The sequence below is a fragment of the Candoia aspera genome, chromosome 4 (assembly GCF_035149785.1).
Source record: "Candoia aspera isolate rCanAsp1 chromosome 4, rCanAsp1.hap2, whole genome shotgun sequence".
In the NCBI taxonomy this organism is placed as follows: domain Eukaryota; kingdom Metazoa; phylum Chordata; class Lepidosauria; order Squamata; family Boidae; genus Candoia; species Candoia aspera.
In genome coordinates this window covers 111,258,855-111,280,266 of record NC_086156.1, presented here as the reverse complement: position 1 = coordinate 111,280,266, position 21,412 = coordinate 111,258,855, and the positions used below count along the sequence as shown (strand labels likewise).

Genomic DNA, 21,412 nt, shown 5'->3' with positions numbered 1-21,412 from the left:
TATCCAATCCATCACCTCAGACTCTGAGACATGAGGCTTTCTGAGAACCACAAGCTCCATTTTTGTCTCCCTTCATGAAAAGAGGATGTTATGACATCTTTTAATCCTTCCTAAAAAAAATATTCAACATATCCCACTGCAATATCAGTGGAAATAAAACAACCCAGCTCTAAGATTCAAAAGTCCATTTAGCCTCCTTTTGCCTTGGACATTGTAAAATTCCATATCTGGGGGAAAAAACAAACAATCTGACCACCAGGCTTTCATGAAGAGTTTGGCTTAGAATGAAAGCCAAATAGAGAGAAAAATTAAACAGAAGTTGTCATCAAAGCTTCTGATTTTTATTAACAATCACTGAATCAATTGAGTTTTCAATCTCTCTCTCTCTCTGTATCTGTGTTTGTGTGTGTGTATATATTAAAGAAATTATTATATATTAAAGTATTTACATGGCCACCCAACTCTCTCACAGATGACTCTGGGCAGCTGCAGAAATAAAGTCACAAATAAAAAACCCTATACACCCCCACCACACGACAACCACAAAATATTCAAACAAACCATTGATGGGCTCCATATTAATCTGGGTTCTCCAGGCCCACTGGCAAAACCAGATAGATTTATCTATCTATTCTAAAGAGAATGAGACGTGTGTGTGTGTGTCTGTGTGTGTATTTACGCACACACACACACCTGTGCCCACTCACAGCTGTGCACACATACACACAGAGACACCTAGGAGTGAAGTCCAGACTCCAGGTTTGCTCATTCCATCCCAAATCTGCTACATACATAGAATATTTTGTTGTGTGTATTTGTCTGTATAAGTGTGTGTTTGTGCATGTACATACAGTGATACAAACAAAATAAAAGGGATTTAAGCCCTTGGCATTAATGGCATCATTTGTGGAATTATGTACTTGATCGAACTTGCATCAGCTGCAGCAGTAAACTAGGTCAGTTTCATACATCGGGATTTAATGGACACCCAGATGCAATTGGCAGGTCTCCTCCTCCCCTCTTGAGTTATTAAATCGAGGTTTTACTACATAGATACATACTAAATAGTTATTCTTGGGTTTGGAAATGTATGAATTCAAAGATAGAGCAGAACGTGTGATTAGTTGAGCAGAGAATTTCCATTGATGAATTCCTGGATGAAATCCCATCTCCACATATCTCAGTAACATTTCCCTTCTTCAAAATGGATCCCATTTTGCAGATTGTGCTGCCGATCTCCAAAGGATATTCCCAGAAATTAGGAGGTTCAACCACAGAGCTTTGTCCACATGAAATGCTATCCAAGACAACCTAACAACAGGATATTTGGCAGTCCTCCAAACCAGAGGTCAGATACACCAACTCCAGAAGGGACTGGGTTTTCAGCTTTTCCCTGGACCTTTAGCGATGGCTACAAGCTGTCTCACTAGATCTTTCAAGGCTTCCTGGACTTGTTTATTTCTCAAGCTGTAAATGAAAGGATTGAGCAAAGGGGAAACAATCGTGTTCAGCATGGCCACTATTTTGGCCAACTCCCTTTTGCTGTCCTGGCCTGGGTTGATATAAAGGAAGATGCAGCTCCCGTAGGTGATGGAGACAACAATGAAGTGAGAGGCACAAGTGGAAAATGCTTTCTTTCTCCCTGCAGCAGAAGGGATCCTCAAGACCGTCTTGATGATGTTGATATAGGAAACCACTGAAATGGTCAAAGTCCCCAACAGTGAAAGAACAGCAGTGACAAACCCCCAAAATTCAAGAATTCTGGTGTCCCCACATAGCAGTTGGATCAATGGTGTGTTGTCACAGAAGAAATGGTCCAGGATGTTTGAGTCACACATTGGGAACTGTAGGAAGACCACAAATGGACTAATGATGAGGAGAAAGCTTCCAACCCAAGAACCAACGACCAGGGATGTGCATAAATGCTTGCTCATGATGGATGGGTAGCGTAAGGGGCTACAGACGGCTAGGTATCGATCATAGGACATGACGGCTAAGAGGAACAACTCTGTGGTGCCCGGATGAAAATACATGAAAGATTGTATCATACAGCCAACATAGGGAATGTTTTTATTGCCCATCAGTAAATGTGACAAGGTTTGGGGAGTGACAGCAGTGGTAAATCCAATTTCCAAAATAGAAAAATTCCAGAGGAAGAAATACATTGGGGTGCGTAGCCGGTAGTCTGTATTAGCCAGGATGATAAGCACAGCATTTCCCATAATTGTCAATATGTAGGAAACAAAAAGGATGGAGAAGAACAGGAGCTGCAGTCTCCGAAATTCCGTGAAGCCAAGAAGTATGAACTCACTGATTCTCATTTCGTTTTTTTTCATACTTACTACAGAAGTAGGGTGAAGGGATTGATAGAAGAGAATTATTTCTCATAATATTAATACTCAACTGAGTAACTTTACGTCTGCTTTGAAAATGCTGCTCTCACCAGAATTTGCATGTGATGCAATTCCACCTCTCTGGTTCTACAAGATACTTTTCCCTTTCTAGCCAGTGAAGAATATGCCCATGGCATAGCAATAGAAAAAGGAGAAAGTCAACCGCTTGATGATCCTGGAGGGTGGGGAGATGGATAACAGTTGTCTTTTCGCTGTTGTGAAGAGAGCTGTATATAAATAAACATATAAATATCATGGTTTATCATCAGTGGGCAGAGGGGAGGGGATGGTGTCTTGTTAGTAGAAGGGAATTGTCAACCTTGCGAGGTAGTCCAGACAAGAGGCACACCCAGGATTACTAGCTCTAACTCTATTGTAGGGATACATTAACAGGCTCTTGCAAGTTGGGAAGTACATCTCACTCCCTTCACCTTTCCAATCCAAGAAAGGGTTGAGGGTCCCTTCTGAGGTGTTTGACACACCCACATTCCCTCTGCAGACTCAGCTGGTCTGACCTTTGTCTACTCTGCAGCTGTTCCTCCTGTCTCCCAAGGTCATTCCCACATGCCATCCTGGGAATTTAGCAGTGTTTTTTTGGTACCTCCTAGTGAAGTCATCCCACAGCACTATTGAATGTGACATTCTGGGTGTCAGGGTCACAGTTTCATTTACATTGCTTACTTTATCACTCCTCTCTAATATTTTGGAGGGCATATAGCCTATACCATATTTTCCCTTGGGCTCCTTTTGTGAGAGCCTTGGTTGCATCTGTCTCCAAACACTTTCATTTCATAGTGAAGTAGCTGTTTTCCCATAACACCTTCTACAAGTACTTACATGGGACAGAATCACTGCTTTGCAAACCATGGGAGGAATTCAGAGGCACCATGTGGCTTTGCTCAATTATTGGAAGGCATGGAAAGATTTTCCCATTATACTTAACTGTGTGGGACATTCTCTCGGCTCTTCTCCCAAAACGCTATAGAGTTTTAAGCGCTCCTGGTTTCAAACACGGCTTTACAAAATCCAGAAAAGAAATGCAAATACTCAAATGTTATATTTCCCATTGATGTACCATATTGTGCATGTGTGATTATAAGTAAATCCTCCATAGAATGTGAATCGGAATTTTTTCTCCTCCAGCCTTCAATGCCATCAAAAAGTGATTTATGTCTTGCATCCGCTGACTAGATATGGAGACATTTCAAATATTACAGAAAATCCTTGTAAAACCTGAGCCTTTTAACTCTGTATTACATTGTCTTTTCTTAAAAGTTCATATAATTTGTTGGCCTCCTAAGCGAACAAATCTTTGTCCTTCCTGGAATTTGTAACAGATACTCACATTTTATAATTCTTCAGTCTTGCAGCACTGAAACAGGGAAAGATCTTAGTCTGGAATGAACAAGCTAGGCACCTCAGGATCTGTGTGTCCATGGATTTCTCTTGACCAAATCTTAGCTGAAGCCTCTTTGAAAATTGATATTAAATGGTCGGCTGTGAAAATCGGCTATTTTCTGTTTACTTTTTCCAAGATACCTGGAAGCCAATAGATAGCCATCTGATATTTATTTATTTTTATTATGTCAGGTGTTTGCTTTGTAATTTATGTGTTGATGGTTTTAAATGGTCAATTTTATTGCAAACTGCCCAGAGTCCCCCATTCAGGGGGGAGATGGGTGGTGATAGAAATTTGAATAATAAATAAATATATATGTATGTAGTGATTTGGAGGAGAACATGTGATTTGTTAAACAGAGAATTTCCACTGATGAATTCCAGGATGAAATCCCATCTCCAGATATCTCATTAACATTTGCCTTCTTCAGAATCATATTGGGGGATTCTGTTCTTTGTCCAGCCAGCTAAGAAGCCATGTTCTCTTCAACACCATTTCGTTCCAACACTTATGTGGCCATGGCCATTAAAATATCCAGGCCTTCCAAGGAAATCTTTTCCATTCCCCCACAACTCCCAACTTTTACACATCTCTCTCTACTATTCAGATTTAGGGAAAAGAAACAGATAAAGAAACCACAAAATGCTTATGTGTAACTGGCAGACCCCTCTGTGCTGGAGATCTCCAAAGGATATTCCCAGAAATTAGGAGGTTCAACCACAGAGCTTTGTCCACATGAAATGTTACCCAAAACTACCAAATAAAAGGATATTTGGCAACCCTCCAAACCAGAGGTCAGATACACCAACTCCAGAAGGGACTGAGTTTTCAGCTTTTCCCTGGACCTTTAGCAATGGCTACAAGCTGTCTCAATATTAGATCTTTCAAGGCTTCCCGCACCTGTTTATTTCTCAAGCTGTAGATGAAAGGATTGAGCAAAGGGGAAACAATCGTGTTCAGAATGGCCACAATTTTGGCAAACTCCACTTTGCTCTCCTGGCCTGGGTTGATATAAAGGAAGATGCAGCTCCCGTAGGTGATGGAGATAACAATGAAGTGAGAGGCACAAGTGGAAAATGCTTTCTTTCTCCCTGCAGCAGAGGGGATCCTCAAGACCCTCTTGATGATGTTGATATAGGAAACCACTGAAATGGTCAAAGTCCCCAGCAATGAAAGAACAGCAGTGACGAATACAAAACTTTCCAGAATTCTGATGTCCCCACACAGGAGGTTCATCAGTGGTGTGATGTCACAGAAAAAATGGTCCAGGATGTTTGAGTCACACATTGGAAACTGTAATAAGAGCAGACATGGACCAATAATAGAGAGAAAACCTCCAACCCAACAGCCAAGAACAAGGGAGGTGCATAAACTCTTGCTCATGATGGATGGGTAGCGTAAGGGGTTACAGATGGCTAGATATCGATCACAGGACATTACAGCTAAGAGGAAGAACTCTGTGGTGCCCAGATGGAGATACAAGAAGAATTGTATCATGCAACCAACATAGGGCATAGTTTTATTGCCCATCAGTAAATGTGATAATGTTTGGGGAGTGACAACCGTGGTGAAACCTATTTCCAAGATGGAGAAATTCCAGAGGAAGAAATACATTGGGGTGTGTAGTCGGTAGTCTGTATTAGCCAGGATGATAAGCACAGCATTTCCCATAATTGTCAATATGTAGGAAACAAAAAGGATGGAGAAGAACAGGAGCTGCAGTCTCCGAACTTCCGTGAAGCCAAGAAGTATGAACTCACTGATTCTCGTTTCGTTCTTTTTCATACTTATTACAGAAGTAGGGTGAAGGGATTGATAGAAGAGAATTATTTCTCATAATATTAACACTCAACTGAGTAACTTTACGTCTGCTTTGAAAATGCTGCTCTCACCAGAATTTGCATGTGATGCAATGCCACCTCTCTGGTTCTACGAGATACTTTTCCCTTTCTAGCCAGTGAAGAATATGCCCATGGCATAGCAATAGAAAAAGGAGAAAGTCAACCGCTTGATGATCCTGGAGGGTGGGGAGATGGATAACAGTTGTCTTTTCACTGTTGTGAAGAGAGCTGTATATAAATAAAAATATAAATATCATGGTTTATCATCAGTGGGCAGAGGGGAGGGGATGGTGTCTTGTTAGTAGAAGGGAATTGTCAACCTTGCGAGGTAGTCCAGACAAGAGGCACACCCAGGATTACTAGCTCTAACTCTGTTGTAGGGATACATTAACAGGCTCTTGCAAGTTGGGAAGTACATCTCACTCCCTTCACCTTTCCAATCCAAGAAAGGGTTGAGGGTCCCTTCTGAGGTGTTTGACACAACCACATTCCCTCTGCAGACTCAGCTGGTCCGACCTTTGTCTACTCTGCAGCTGTTCCTCCTGTCTCCCAAGGTCATTCCCACATGCCATTCTGGGAATTTAGCAGTGTTTTTTTGGCACCTCCTAGTGAAGCCATCCCACAGCACTATTGAATGTGACATTCTGGGTGTCAGGGTCACAGTTTCATTTACATTGCTCACTTTATCACTCCTCTGTAATATTTTGGAGGGCATATAGCCTATACCATATTTTCCCTTGGGCTCCTTTGTGAGAGCCTTGGTTGCATCTGTCTCCAAACACTTTCATTTCATAGTGAAGTAGCTGTTTTCCCATAACACCTTCTACAAGTACTTACATGGGACAGAATCACTGCTTTGCAAACCATGGGAGGAATTCAGAGGCACCATGTGGCTTTGCTCAATTATTGGAAGGCATGGAAAGATTTTCCCATTATACTTAACTGTGTGGGACATTCTCTCGGCTCTTCTCCCAAAACGCTATAGAGTTTTAAGCGCTCCTGGTTTCAAACACGGCTTTACAAAATCCAGAAAAGAAATGCAAATACTCAAATGTTATATTTCCCATTGATGTACCATATTGTGCATGTGTGATTATAAGTAAATCCTCCATAGAATGTGAATCGGATTTTTTTCTCCCCCAGCCTTCAATGCCATCAACAAGTGATTTATGTCTTGCAGCCGCTGACTAGATATGGATACATTTCAAATATTACAGAAAATCCTTGTAAAACCTGAGCCTTTTAACTCTGTATTACATTGTCTTTTCTTAAAAGTTCATTTAATTTGTTGGCCTCCTAAGCGAACAAATCTTTGTCCTTCCTGGAATTTGTAACAGATACTCACATTTTATAATTCTTCAGTCTTGCAGCACTAAAATAGGGAAAGATCTTAGTCTGGAATGAACAAGCTAGGCCCCTCAGGATCTGTGTGTCCATGGATTTCTCTTGACCAAATCTTAGCTGAAGCCTCTTTGAAAATTGATATTAAATGCTCGGCTGTGCTGTGGTGAAGATGCAAAGACGGAAAGGTGACTGTGGGCATGCGGGGATAGGAAGATAGCAGCTCTCTCTGACTCCTTCAAAGAAATGCTTCTTTCTTTCCTGAGGTTCTGCAGAAGGCAGCCAAGAGAAGCTGGGAAAATGCGCCCTTGCTTTAAGCAGCTGTAGAGAGATGCTATGCTGATGTCCCTGAGGGATTCCGTTTGGGGTTCTTAGCTAGATTTTAAAAAATGCAGGTCTCTTGAGTTACTTCTCCACCACCATAATCAGATAAAGGATGGAGAATCCAGATAGAAACTGTTGAGGACATTCTATCAGAGTTATTGAGCAAATCCCCGTGTCTCTTCTGCAGTGTTAATCATTCTTATTTAAAAACTTGGGCCAATGATCCATTTTGATGGATCATTGGCTCAAGATACATTCCACTAATGATCTCTGGATCATCTTACCCTTCCAAAGCCTACCTTGAAAGCTATTTAGTTCCTCTGGTACAATAGTTGTGTCACGCCAGGGCAAACATTTTCAGAGATATAGTGTAGAAGCTGTGCCCACTCACCCATACCCACTCACACCTGTGCACACATACACACAGAGACTCATATGAGTGAAGTCCAGACTCCAAGTTTGCTCATTCCACCCCAAATCAGCTTTACGAGGGTACATACATGGAATATTTTGTTGTGTGTGTATGTCTGTAAATGTGTCTGTTTGTGCATGTACATAGACTGATACAAACAAGGCATGACAACTGATAGGATTTAAGCCCTTTGCATTAATTGCATCACTTGTAATAGAAACGTTTGAGGATATTCTATCAGAGATATTGAGCAAATCCACATGTCCGTTCTGCAGTGTAAATCATTCTTCTTTATTGGAAAACTTCAAGACTGGGGAATAACGCTTCCTGATCTCAAACAATATAGACGGTGCCTTACTTCTACTAAAGAGCCCGTTCACTCAACCCAAAACACATTTTGATGGATCATTGGCCCAAGATACATTCCACTAATGATCTCTGGATCATCTTACCTTCCCATAGCCTACCCTGAAAGCTATTTAGTTCCTTCGGTATGACAGATGTGTCACTACAGGGCAAACAACTGCAGAGATATAGTTGTGAATATTTTTCTTTAGAATATCTTTTGGAGCAATATCTATATATAAATACAAAGCAATATGTACTATCTGATGATATTAGCTAGTCATTATCCATTCTCTGAATCCCCACATGATGTGATTAGGATTAGGTTCATCCAGCCATGTTCCCTTTATTTCCGGAATATTTTATAGCCAAAGATGGTATAAGGCAAAGGGGAAGTATAATAAAATAGAGGACTGGAGTCATGCTGTGGAGCCCAAGCTTTCAAAATCCGCTTTATATAGGGACACTTTATATTCATAAAGAAGCTCCATAGGAATCAGTCTAGCTAGATGGAAAGACCGATGCACAATGACTGGATTCCTACATGCTCAACCTGGTTTGTTAATGTCTGTCCAGCTCTGTTCACACAATTGTTTAAACCAAGTATGGTTTCCCCTAGATTTCTGGGAAAGGGTGGTTATCCTGTTGTATGAACACTGTAACCAAGTTGAAAGCAGCATAAGAAAACAGCTCATGAGATCCTAAAATGCAGCGCACGTAATCCTCTATCCAATCCATCACCTCAGACTCTGAGACATGAGGCTTTCTGAGAACCACAAGCTCCATTTTTGTCTCCTTTCATGAAAAGAGGATGTTATGACATCTTTTAATCCTTCCTAAAAAAAATATTCAACATATCCCACTGCAATATCAGTGGAAATAAAACAACCCAGCTCTAAGATTCAAAAGTCCATTTAGCCTCCTTTTGCCTTGGACATTGTAAAATTCCATATCTGGGGGAAAAAACAAACAATCTGACCACCAGGCTTTCATGAAGAGTTTGGCTTAGAATGAAAGCCAAATAGAGAGAAAAATTAAACAGAAATTGTCATCAAAGCTTCTGATTTTTATTAACAATCACTGAATCAATTGAGTTTTCAATCTCTCTCTCTATCTCTCTGTATGTCTGTGTGTGTGTGTGTGTGTGTGTATATATATATATATATATATATATATATTAAAGAAATTATTATACATTAAAGTATTTACATGGCCACCCAACTCTCTCACAGATAACTCTGGGCAGCTACAGAAATAAAGTCACAAATAAAAAACCCTATACACCCCCACCACACGGCAGCCACAAAATATTCAAACAAACCACTTGTCTGGCTCCATATTAATCTGGGATCTCCAGGCCCACTGGCAAAACCAGATAGATATATCTATCTATTCTAAAGAGAATGAAACATGTGTGTCCGTTTGTGTGTCTGTGTGTGTATTTACGCACACACACACACCTGTGCCCACTCACAGCTGTGCACACATACACATAGAGACACCTAGGAGTGAAGTCCAGACTCCAGGTTTGCTCATTCCATCCCAAATCTGCTACATGTTGTTGTTGTTTATTCGTTTAGTCGCTTCCGACCCTTCGTGACTTCATGGACCAGCCCACGCCAGAGCTTCCTGTCGGTCGTCAACACCCCCAGCTCCCCCAGGGACGGGTCCGTCACCTCTAGAATATCATCCATCCATCTTGCCCTTGGTCGGCCCCTCTTCCTTTTGCCTTCCACTCTCCCTAGCATCAGCATCTTCTCCAGGGTGTCCTGTCTTCTCATTATGTGGCCAAAGTATTTCAGTTTTGCCTTTAATATCATTCCCTCAAGTGAGCAGTCTGGCTTTATTTCCTGGAGGATGGACTGGTTGGATCTTCTTGCAGTCCAAGGCACTCTCAGAATTTTCCTCCAACACCACAGTTCAAAAGCATCGATCTTCCTTCGCTCAGCCTTCCTTATGGTCCAGCTCTCGCAGCCATATGTTACTACAGGGAACACCTTTGCTTTAACTATGCGGGCCTTTGTTGTCAGTGTGATGTCTCTGCTCTTAACTATTTTATCGAGATTTGTCATCGCTCTTCTTCCAAGGATTAAGCATCTTCTGATTTCCTGACTGCAGTCAGCATCTGCAGTAATCTTTGCACCTAGGAATACAAAGTCTTTCACTGCTTCTACATTTTCTCCCTCTATTTGCCAGTTATCAATCAAGCTGGTTGCCATAATCTTGGTTTTTTTGAGGTTTAGCTGCAAACCAGCTTTTGCACTTTCTTCTTTCACCTTCATCATAAGGCTCCTCAGTTCCTCTTCACTTTCAGCCATCAAAGTGGTATCATCTGCATATCTGAGATTGTTAATGTTTCTTCCAGAGATTTTAACTCCAGCCTTGGATTCCTCAAGGCCAGCTTGTCGCATGATGTGTTCTGCATACAAGTTGAATAGGTAGGGTGAGAGTATACAGCCCTGCCGTACTCCTTTCCCAATCTTAAACCAGTCTGTTGTTCCGTGGTCTGTTCTTACTGTTGCTACTTGGTCGTTATACAGATTCTTCAGGAGGCATACAAGATGACTTGGTATCCCCATACCACTAAGAACTTGCCACAATTTGTTATGGTCCACACAGTCAAAGGCTTTAGAATAGTCAATAAAACAGAAATAGATGTTTTTCTGAAACTCCCTGGCTTTTTCCATTATCCAGCGGATATTGGCAATTTGGTCTCTAGTTCCTCTGCCTTTTCTAAACCCAGCTTGTACATCTGGCAATTCTCGCTCCATGAACTGCTGAAGTCTACCTTGCAGGATCTTGAGCATTACCTTACTGGCATGTGAAATGAGTGCCACTGTTCGATAGTTTGAACATTCTTTAGTGTTTCCCTTTTTTGGTATGGGGATATAAGTTGATTTTTTCCAGTCTGATGGCCATTCTTGTGTTTTCCAAATTTGCTGGCATATAGCATGCATTACCTTGACAGCATCATCTTGCAAGATTTTGAACAGTTCAGCTGGGATGCCGTCGTCTCCTGTTGCCTTGTTATCAGCAATGCTTCTTAAGGCCCACTCAACCTCACTCTTCAGGATGTCTGGCTCTAGCTCACCGACCACACCGTCAAAGCTATCCCCGATATTGTTATCCTTCCTATACAGGTTTTCTGTATATTCTTGCCACCTTTTCTTGATCTCTTCTTCTTCTGTTAGGTCCTTGCCATCTTTGTTTTTGATCATACCCATTTTGGCCTGGAATTTACCTCCAATGTTTCTAATTTTCTGGAAGAGGTCTCTTGTCCTTCCTATTCTATTGTCTTCTTCCACTTCTGCGCATTGCTTGTTTAAAAATAATTCCTTATCTCTTCTGGCTAACCTCTGGAATTTTGCATTTAATTGGGCATATCTCCCCCTATCACTGTTGCCTTTTGCTTTCCTTCTTTCTTGGGCTACTTCTAATGTCTCAGCAGACAGCCATTTTGCCTTCTTGGTTTTCTCTTTCTTTGGGATGTATTTTGTTGCTGCCTCCTGAACAATGCTGCCAACTTCTGTCCAGAGTTCTTCCGGGACCCTATCTACTAAGTCCAGTCCCTTAAATCTATTCTTCACCTCCACTGCATATTCCTTAGGAATATTAGTGAGCACATATCTAGCTGATCTGTGGGTCTTCCCTAATCTCTTTAGTCTGATCCTAAATTGTGCAATAAGAAGTTCGTGATCGGAACTACAGTCAGCTCCAGGTCTTGTTTTTACCGACTGTATAGATGTCTGCCACCTTTGGCTGCAAAGGATGTAATCAATCTGATTTCGGTGTTGTCCATCTGGTGAAGTCCATGTATAAAGCCGTCTCTTAGGTTGTTGGAAGAGAGTGTTTGTTATGCAGAGTGAATTGTCTTGGCAAAATTCTATCAGCCTGTGTCCTGCTTCGTTTTGTTCTCCCAGGCCATACTTACCTGTAATTCGAGGTGTCATTTGACTGCCCACCTTAGCATTCCAGTCTCCTGTGATGAAAATAACATCTCTTTTAGGCGTGTTGTCCAGTAGGTGCTGCAGATCCTCATAGAACTGCTCTACTTCAGCTTCTTCAGCATTTGTGGTTGGGGCGTATATTTGGATCACTGTGATGTTAGATGGCTTGCCCTGAATTCGAATTGAGATCATTCTGTCGTTTTTTGGGTTGTATCCAAGCACTGCTTTAGCCACTTTACTATTAATTATGAAGGCTACTCCATTTCTTCTGTGGTCCTCTTGTCCGCAGTAGTAGATCTGGTGGTCATTTGATGTGAAGTGGCCCATTCCAGTCCATTTCAGTTCACTGACGCCCAGAATGTCTATCTTTAATCTTGACATCTCACCAATAACCACATCCAATTTGCCCTGGCTCATAGATCTTACATTCCAGGTTCCGATGGTGTGTTGATCCTTAGAACATCGGATTCGCCGTTCACCACCAGCACCGTCGGCCGCTAGCCGTCCTTTCGGCTTTGAGCTAGCTGCGTCATCACGTCTGGGGCTAGTTGAGCTCATCCTCTGTTCCTCCCCAGTAGTATTTTGACCATCTTCTGACCTGGGGGTCTCATCTTCCGATGGTATACCAACATATCTCTGGTTGTACTGATCCACCCAAAGCTTACCTTGAAAGTTATATAGTTCCTTCAGTATGATAAATGTGTCAACTTCAGTGCAAACCATTTCTGAGATAAAGTTGTGCATATTTTTCTCTACGATATCCTTTTGGGCAACCCTTATATATACAAATCAATATGTACTACAGTATATGCTGATATTGGCTGTTTACTACAGGTTCTCAGAACCCCCATGTGACAAATTAGCACTGCTAATTTGACTGCATCCTATTTTATTTCTACTGTACCTAACAGCAAAGAAGCTGTGTAGCATAAGAACTAGGGGACTGGATTCAGTTAGATACTCCTAATTCCTCTTTGGTGCTGAAAGATGCTAAGAGATTTAGGGGCATGTTATCTCTCTCTGTCTCTCTCCTACTTCCCTAATTTATTATATAGTAGGAGAATCATCTTCAAGATGCTGAAGAAAGAATGTGATCAGATAAGGTTGTCTTAAACTCCATCTCTGAGGTTCTTATCTAAAAAATCCCAGCAAGAATCCAATTTGCAGATAAAAATAATGGGAAAAGTATGTGTTGCATTTTTGTTAATTTTCCATTTTGTTTTAAGTCTAAAGCAATAGGTTGCATCACCTAGCTAACTTTGAGTTCGAAATATGTAAGAAGAGTCAGATCTGGTTCCTATTTACTATACAGGAAAAGCCATCAGAACATCTCAGAGCTCTAGGTTTATCTGAGAGGTTTAAAACAAATAAAAATCCCCAAAGAAAAGCAATATAAAATCACTGCCCTGTTTTAGCCAGGAAGCTACGTGGATGTCTCCAGAATTTTGGCAGAATCAAGCTGAACTGGAAGGAGTGTCTGTTAATCTCTAGTCATCATTTCATGTGCCACTGAGGAAGCTACTGAAGCTGTGAAAGAAATAGCACTATCTCCTTGAGAAGTTTGGATCTTGATGCTTAATGTCTATCCCTTGGTTATGGTTGGGGGACCATCTGGCCTTCAGTCCCATGAAGAGTTTTGGTAATATGAAACTCAATGTAGAGAAAGAAGTCCACCAGAAATTGTCACCAAAGTTTTTAGACTTTCTACATTCATTTTACTCTTACATTCATACATACACAATAAACTCTGTAATGTATATTGTGTCAGTTTCAGTCCTTTGTGTAAACACCTTATTGATACCAATTATTCATTCTGACCCAGCAGTTGTATCAATTACACATATTTGGATTTAACAGATTTTCAAGTTTAATGGCCTTCCCTTTCTCCTTCCAGGAACATCAGTTTGAGGTTTTATTACATATCATATTTCCTCATGTAGATTTACTGCATATACTGTAGATCTGCATTTGTGCATGTGTATGTCAGTGAATGGAGATGCAGAGGAGGACATGAGATTTGTGAAAACAGAAACCTTGCACTGTGAATTCCTAATCTCCACATGATCCTTATAACACTCCTCCTTGTGTTTCAGGAACCTTTGCTTTCTTCAGAATGGACAGTGGGGGCTTCCATTCAGGGTTCCAGACAATTATCTAGGCACGTTCTCTTCAATACCACTCCATTTCGTCTCTCTCTCACACAGTCAGAATTCCATAATCATGAACGTGCTTGGGCCTACCTGGACAATTCTTTCCCTTCTCTTCCCTCCCCCACAATTTGATGAGCAAAAAAAAAAGTTATTTAGAGATGAAGAGAAGATCTCAACAACTATCCAACTGAGGGCTGAACAAATTCAACATTTATTTGCTTCTTTGTTAGTTTTCTATCCCATCATTCCTTCAAGTGCTTGAAGGCAGAATTTTGGAGGATTTTAGGTAGAACCTGAATTATTTTATTTTATTTTATTTATTTAATTTTTATCCTACCTTTATTATCTTTGTAAATAACTCAAGGCAGTGAACATACCTAATACTCTTTCCTCCTACTACTTTCCCCACAACAATAACATTGAAATGAGATGGGTGGCTATGGTGAATGAATGAATGAATGAATGAATGAATGAATGAATGAATGAATGAATGTATTACGTGATATAGCAGGCCATACTGGATATTCAGCAAAAGCATGCAGGCAGTTGGAATCCACAACTGTGCTGTTCACAAGAATGCAAATTGCTCCTGGGAGTGACTTAGGCAGCTGAGAGTTGTTGGCAATCAACTCTGGGAACCAAGGTCTTCTAGATAGCAGTTGGGAAAAAATAACATACATACATACATACATATATACATACATACATACACTCTCTCTCTCTCACACACACACACACACACTGTTCAAGTCAGTGTTGACTCCTGGCAACTGCCTGGACAAGTCCCTGCTGTTTTTTTGGCATGATTTCAGAAGAGGCTTGCCACTGCTATCCTCCTAGGGCTGAGAGAGAGGGACTGGCCCAAGGTCGCCCATCTGGCTTCATGCCTAAGGTGGGACTAGAAGCAGCTTGGTGCCTTAACCACTATACCAAACTGGCTCTCATCTATTTTAATACACATTTACCTGATCTAATTAATAAAGGTAATGTTATCAATTGTATAATGGTAATGAACAATTACACTAAGGCTGATGAGCTGTAATTATATTGTAATCAATCAACTGGCATTTGCCAATAAAAAGGGCCATTAACCCCACCCCTCTCCAAGCATTATTCTTTGACCTCCAGTACTGCAATTGTCAGTAATTGGTGCTTCAGTGTAAATGTGGCCTGGTCTCCAGTCTGATGAACACCCCAAAAGGGAGAAATTGTCTCCTACATGCTCAGGGCCAGAATATATGCTGCTCCCTTCCCCTATATTTCCCCATATAACCAGTCATATGAGGATAGCTGGCTTGAGAGACCAACTGGTCCAAAGTCACCCAGTGGGTTTCTTTGGCTGGATCACAAGCTTTTCTTCTTGGTACCAGTCCAACCCCTTTCCCATTACATCTCCCTGGCTCTCTTTGCAGCCTCTGATTATGTAATGGAATGCGAGAATGACCTTGCGAGATGGCAGGGAGGGAAGAGATGCTGCCTAAAGAACAATCAGATAAAAGAGGGAGGAGCTCACAACTGAGTAATGGACAGAGAAAGAAACTTAGAAAGGATATGCCTAAACTTGGCAGGCAGTAAAAAGAGATGGTGGGAGAGTTGCACTTTCAGACTTGCAAGTTTCTGTTAATGTAGCCTAACAATAAAGTAGCTCATCTGGTTGTTTCCTGCCTGATTTACCTGGAGGGCTGACATCAGTCTTGCAGGCCTGAATGTACAATTCTTAACAATTACAGATCATGAAATTTGTCAATAAAAACATAGATCATGATAGCCTTTTTTCAGGGTGTCAACAAAGGGGAATAAAAAAAGTTTTGAAGGCAGTTAAGGCCGGGCTATCCAAGACCCACTCTTTTTTATGCATCATACGACTAAAATAGGAATGGGACTTTAATTGCACAGATGTGGTTGCCATCTTGATTTTTTGACCTTCTTCCCACCCCCCTCCCTGAAAGCCTGTCCCTATAAAGCATAATTTGAACTAGCAATTGTTTCCTGCTTCAGCAAGGATTGTTACCTTGTCGTGGTGCTGGAGCTTGAGCACCTCAATGATGCCATGAGCTAAACCGTGAAGGGCCACACAAAACGGGAAGGTCATGACAGAGAGGTCAGACTAAATGCGATCCCTGGGGAAGGTAATGGCTACCCACCCCAGTATTCTTGCCGTGAAAACTAAGTGGATCAGTACAACCAGAGATACGTCAGTATACCATCAGAAGATGAGACTCCCAGGTCGGAAGGTGGTCAAAATGCTACTGGGGAGGAACAGAGGATGAGTTCAAGTAGCCTCAGATGTGATGACGCAGCTAGCTCAAAGCCGAAAGGATGGCTAGTGGCCGACGATGCTGGTGGTGAACGGCAAATCCGATGTTCTAAGGATCAACACACCATTGGAACCTGGAATGTAAGATCTATGAGCCAGGGCAAATTGGATGTGGTTATTGGTGAGATGTCAAGATTAAAGATAGACATTTTGGGCATCAGTGAACTGAAATGGACTGGAATGGGCCACTTCACATCAAATGACCACCAGATCTACAACTGTGGACAAGAGGACCACAGAAGAAATGGAGTAGCCTTCATAATTAATAGTAAAGTGGCTAAAGCAGTGCTTGGATACAATCCCAAAAATGATAGAATTATCTCAATTCGAATTCAGGGCAACCCATCTAACATCACACTGATCCAAACATATGCCCCAACCACAGTTGCTGAAGAAACAGAAGTAGATCAGTTCTATGAGGATCTGCAGCACCTACTTGACAAGACGCCTAAAAGAGATGTTATTTTCATCACAGGAGACTGGAATGCTAAGGTGGGCAGTCAGATGACACCTGGAATTACAGGTAACCATGGCCTGGGAAAACAAAATGAAGCAGGACATAGGCTGATAGAATTTTGCCAAGACAACTCACTCTGCATAACAAACACTCTCTTCCAACAACCTAAGAGACGGCTTTATACATCGACTTCACCAGATGGACAACACCGAAATCAGATTGACTACATCCTTTGCAGCCAAAGGTGGTGGACATCTATACAGTCGGTGAAAACAAGACCTGGAGCTGACTGTAGTTCAGATCACGAACTTCTTCTTGCACAATTTAGGATCAGACTAAAGAGATTAGGGAAGACCCACAGATCAGCTAGATATGAGCTCACTAATATTCCTAAGGAATATGCAGTGGAGGTGAAGAATAGATTTAAGGGACTGGACTTAGTAGATAGGGTCCCGGAAGAACTATGGACAGAAGTTGGCAGCATTGCTCAGGAGGCGGCAACAAAATACATCCCAAAGAAAGAGAAAACCAAGAAGGCAAAATGGCTGTCTTCTGAGACACTAGAAGTAGCCCAAGAAAGAAGGAAAGCAAAAGGCAACAGTGATAGGGGGAGATATGCCCAATTAAATGAAAAATTCCAGAGGCAAGCCAGAAAAGATAAGGAATTATTTTTAAACAAGGAATGTGTGGAAGTGGAAGAAGACAATAGAATAGGAAGGACAAGAGACTTCAGAATTCCATATGATATGCAGATGATACCACTTTGATGGCTGAAAGTGAAGAGGAACTGAGGAGCCTTATGATGAAGGTGAAAGAAGAAAGTGCAAAAGCTGGCTTGCAGCTAAACCTCAAAAAAACCAAGATTATGGCAACCAGCTCGATTGATAACTGGCAAATAGAGGGAGAAAATGTAGAAGCAGTGAAAGACTTTGTATTTCTAGGTGCGAAGATGACTGCAGATGCTGACTGCAGTCAGGAAATCAGAAGACGCTTAATCCTTGGGAGAAGAGCAATGACCAATCTCAATAAAATAGTTAAGAGCAGAGACATCACACTGACAACAAAGGTCCGCATAGTTAAAGCAATGGTGTTCCCCGTAGTGACATATGGCTGTGAGAGGTGGACCATAAGGAAGGCTGAGAGAAGGAAGATCGATGCTTTTGAACTGGGGTGTTGGAGGAAAATTCTGAGAGTGCCTTGGACTGCAAGAAGATCAAACCAGTCCATCCTCCAGGAAATAAAGCCAGACTGCTCGCTTGAGGGAATGATATTAAAGGCAAAACTGAAATACTTTGGCCACATCATGAGAAGACAGGACACCCTGGAGAAGGTGCTGATGCTAGGGAGAGTGGAGGGCCAAAGGAAGAGGGGCCGACCAAGGGCAAGGTGGATGGATGATATTCTAGAGGTGACGGACTCATCCCTGGGGGAGCTGGGGGTGTTGACGACCGACAGGAAGCTCTGGCGTGGGCTGGTCCATGAAGCCACGAAGGGTCGGAAGCGACTGAATGAATAAACAACAAAATTGTTTCCTGAATCCTTCGAGAGTTTTTTTTTTTTAAAGTCATTCTCAGAAGTTTAATCCAGGTGGATATGGCCAAGTTTTTCTTAACTGCAGCATTGCTCAAAGGACTGCTTCGATGCTATTGAAAACATCCTGCCTTATCGAATGTCTGTTTATATGGTTTTGTTTTTGCCGTTTTGCAAAAGCTGTTGCATGTTTGCACCAAACAGTCTTCCAGAGCTTTGCAGACCAGCAAACAGTAGAGAAAATGAAGAGAGGAGGAATTATGATTCTGAGGCATACATCAGGCAAGTATAACAAATCATTTTGTAAGACACAATCATTGAAAAGAGAGGGCTGAAAGACAGAGACTACTCCATTAATTTCTCCTCCTTGTTTATTTATTGTTCCACCCATCCGTTTGTTATCTATTTTATTCTGTTCAAAAAAATAATGTCTTCACAATAAGGAATTTTGTGAACAGCTGAATTTAGATATGCATGTACTTTGATGCAAACCCATCCAAATGCACACATTTCTGCTTGCAATTTTCCCTGAATAACAGTTGCAAGCAATTTTCTCCAATATAAAACATCTCTGTGCATAATTTAATTATTTTATTATTCAACTTTTGCTACTGCCCATCTCCCCCAAAAGAGATTTTGATGAATACATGCATTATTGTGCAGATTTGTATCTAATATGTTTTTTTTAAAAAAAAGAAACATAACCAGTGCCATGGAAAATTTGGAGAAGTGCACATTTCCAGGGACCATGGAGTTCTGTCATTTCACATGCCAGTAAGGTAATGCTCAAGATCCTGCAAGGTAGACTTCAGCAATTCATGGAGCGAGAATTGCCAGATGTACAAGCTGGGTTTAGAAAAGGCAGAGGAACTAGGGACCAAATTGCCAATATCCGCTGGATAATGGAAAAAGCCAGGGAGTTTCAGAAAAACATCTATTTCTGTTTCATTGACTATTCTAAAGCCTTTGGCTGTGTGGACCATAACAAATTGTGGCAAGTTCTTAGTGGTATGGGGACACCAAGTTGTCTTGTCTGCCTCCTGAAGAATCTGTATAACGACCAAGTAGCAACAGTAAGAACAGACCACAGAACAACGGACTGGTTTAAGATTGGGAAAGGAGTATGGCAGGGCTGTATACTCTCACCCTACCTATTCAACTTGTATGCAGAACACATCATGCAACAAGCTGGGCTTAAGGAATCCAAGGCTGGAGTTAAAATCGCTGGAGGAAACATTAACAATCTCAGATATGCAGATGATACCACTTTGATGGCTGAAAGTGAAGAGGAACTGAGGAGCCTGATGATGAGGGTGAAAGAAGGAAGATAGATGCTTTTGAACTGTGGTGTTGGAGGAATATTCTGAGAGTGCCTTGGACTGCAAGAAGATCAAGCCAGCCCATCCTCCAGGAAATAAAGCCAGACTGCTCACTCGAGGGAATGATATGAAAGGCAAGACTGAAATACTTTGGCCACATAATGAGAAGACAGGACACCCTGGAGAAGATGCTGATGCTAGGGAGAGTGGAGGGCAAAAGGAAGAGGGGCCGACCAAGGGCAAGATGGATGGATGATATTCTAGAGGTGACAGACTCATCCCTGGGGGAGCTGAGGTGTTGACGACTGACAGGAAGCTCTGGCATGGGCTGGTCCATGAAGTCACGAGGAAGCAACTAAACGAATAAACAACAACAACAACATGGAGTTTTGGCTCGAAAAAGGCAAAATTCAGGTGTGCTTAGGCAAATTTCTCCCCCCCCCCCACAATGGCTGGAAAGGGTGAGAGCAATTCTGAAAATAATAAGGGATTATCTCTTTTTGAAGGTGCTTTGGCACAAGAAGAGAACAGAGATAGAAGAAAGACACTAGATAGTAACTAAGCTTGGCATTTCAGGCCAACACTGATAAGCAGCAGGAAGGGTTCCTTAACTACAGTACCATTTTTTTCTGGGGGGGCTGTCCCTTTGACTCAGTTTTTCACTCCTAGCAAGTCCCTGCAGTTTTCTTGGCAAGATTTCAGAACTGGTTTGTCCTTGCCTTCTTCTTAAGGTTGAGAGAGAATGATTGGCTGAAGGTCACCCAGCTGACTTCCTACCTAAGGTGGGACTAGAACTTACAATCTCTGGTTTCCAGCCTTAACCACTACACCAAACTGGCTCTCCTCTAACTGCCTATAACATAATAACTTAATAACAGCCCAAAGGGATCTTAGTCCAGTATTTTGGACAACCAGATACCTCTAGGGTGCTTCCTAGCAGAACATAGTTCCAGTATCTCTCCTATCCCTGTTCCTGGCATGTTTCTTGGAGACATGCTGTGTCCAACCCAGAGATAACACTGAGTCTTTAAGACCAATACCCACCAATCAATCAGTTTTCCATCAATTTATCTAATCCCTCTTTTAAAATGTCCAAGCTTGTTTTTCATGCAGAAGATACTTGCTTCAATCCCAGTCCTTGTCTTAATCTTTGTGTGGACCAAGACATCACATAAATCACAATGTGACTCATTTCTTCAGGAATGTTAAGTTGGGGGCCCTCAGCCTAGGAAAAGCTTTCTGTATCCTAGGCAGAATGTTGACCCAAACAATGCAGCCCAGCAACCAGGACAACTCCTGTCCTCTTCTCCTGGTGGGGAAATGGTCTTCCTATCTGGGATCTGAGCCAGGGCTACAAAGGTGGCAACTTAGTGTGTGTCAGCCAGTAGGTGAAAAACCAAAACAGATCCTGCTCAGACAAAACTTTTCAGATACAGGAAGATGCCACTGGTAAGTAAGACATATTTCTTAAAATAAACATAAAGAATTGAACTATTGTTTTTTTTACAAACTGTTGCAATAATCTTTGTGTGTGGGTGAGTTTTCCTGTCTCTAAATCTCATTTTCTGAACTGTAATTCACATCCATATTGAGCATTGCAAATCTATGAAGCATAACTAGGAAGGGTTTGACCTCAA

The 21,412-nt window shown here is 41.6% G+C and overlaps 2 protein-coding genes across 2 annotated transcripts; both read right to left on the bottom strand.

Annotated features, from left to right (window-relative positions):
- Positions 1–1,382: 1,382 nt before the first annotated feature.
- Positions 1,383–2,336, bottom strand: LOC134497455 (olfactory receptor 6C3-like). Its single transcript, XM_063303114.1, has one exon. It carries the CDS (start codon positions 2,334–2,336, stop codon positions 1,383–1,385), a length of 954 nt encoding a protein of 317 aa, XP_063159184.1.
- A 2,284-nt stretch (positions 2,337–4,620) lies between these two features.
- Positions 4,621–5,577, bottom strand: LOC134497454 (olfactory receptor 6C3-like). The gene has a single exon (XM_063303113.1). It carries the CDS (start codon positions 5,575–5,577, stop codon positions 4,621–4,623), a length of 957 nt encoding a protein of 318 aa, XP_063159183.1.
- Between the last annotated feature and the right edge of the window lie 15,835 nt (positions 5,578–21,412).